The 1033-nt window shown below is 35.6% G+C and overlaps 1 protein-coding gene across 1 annotated transcript in view; it reads right to left on the reverse strand.

Annotated features, from left to right (window-relative positions):
- Nucleotides 1-2: 2 nt before the first annotated feature.
- Nucleotides 3-1033, reverse strand: part of LOC106632328 (contactin-1a) — a gene marked incomplete at its 3' end in the record, with an annotated part of 8858 nt that continues 7827 nt past the window's right edge. The window contains exon 9 of the mRNA XM_014329253.2: nt 3-48. Coding sequence (XP_014184739.1) covers nt 3-48 — 46 coding nt within the window. The remainder of the gene's footprint in view (nt 49-1033) is intronic.

A 1033-nucleotide genomic window follows, 5' to 3' on the forward strand; every position in this document is an offset into this window, starting at 1 on the left:
GGGAGGTCTGTAGCATCAACCTTCCTCCATACAATATGTGGGATGGGACTGTGCAGAAAATACAGTTAGTTTGTTGATGTGATAGTAAAGCTTCTTTTATGCAGTCCCTACAGATAAAGGTATACAAAAAATAAAAGTATTTTAAAAAGTATAAAAAAATGTCTTAGACCACCAGCCAGTTTAAATTAACAGAACTGTTCATTACCCAAATCATTTTTCTATTTCTGTAATAGGCAATCCAAGAATATTCACAAACTCTTTGTACAAAGTAATCTTAATGTAAAATATAATTGTTCTCCATAAATTTTCAATTTTACTGTTGTAAAAAAGCAAAAAAAAAGAAAAGACTCATTATTATTTTTGGATTAAGAAGCAAAATTACAGTTTTTTACTTGCATACTTGAACAGAAAAATTTGTTTTAATGAGATCTCCCTATTTTACGAGATGAGGAAATGAGGAAACATGGGAACCGTTTGGAATTAATCTGCATTCGTTTTACTTAAATCGCTTTGGAAAACACTATCTAATGTCTAAAGTCCTGGTTATGGTTAGGGATAAGGTTATGGTTAGGTTTAAGGTAGTGCTGTCAGCATTAATCTTGTTAAAATGACGTTAACACCATAACCGCATTAATGCGACAAATCTCCTTTAGTGAGTTAACGCGGATCTCCCCGCGTGTGGGGCTGGACTGCGCTAACGCATTAATGCATCGACGCCGTGCTGACAGCACTAGTTTAGGAATAAAGTTAGGGTTAGGGCTGGAATACATGGCTGGGACGTGTATTACCCTGGGAGAGTCATTCTACTGGATTTTATCCATAACCCAGGCGTAGCATAAGAACGCAGAAGGAACACCTCAGGACTTGACAAAATCATCACTGTATTACACCTCGGGAGTGAGAACAGGCTGAATTTGAACATAAGAATGTGAATTGAGTTTGTAATTTGCCAATACAGTTTTTAGTTTTACACAGGTTTTTGACAGATCACTCGAATAGTTTTATTTTCTTGTTTTTATGACAGTTAGTCGAA

This window comes from Haplochromis burtoni, unplaced genomic scaffold (genome assembly GCF_018398535.1).
Source record: "Haplochromis burtoni strain Fernald_Lab_line unplaced genomic scaffold, NCSU_Asbu1 Contig_14, whole genome shotgun sequence".
NCBI lineage: Eukaryota > Metazoa > Chordata > Actinopteri > Cichliformes > Cichlidae > Haplochromis > Haplochromis burtoni.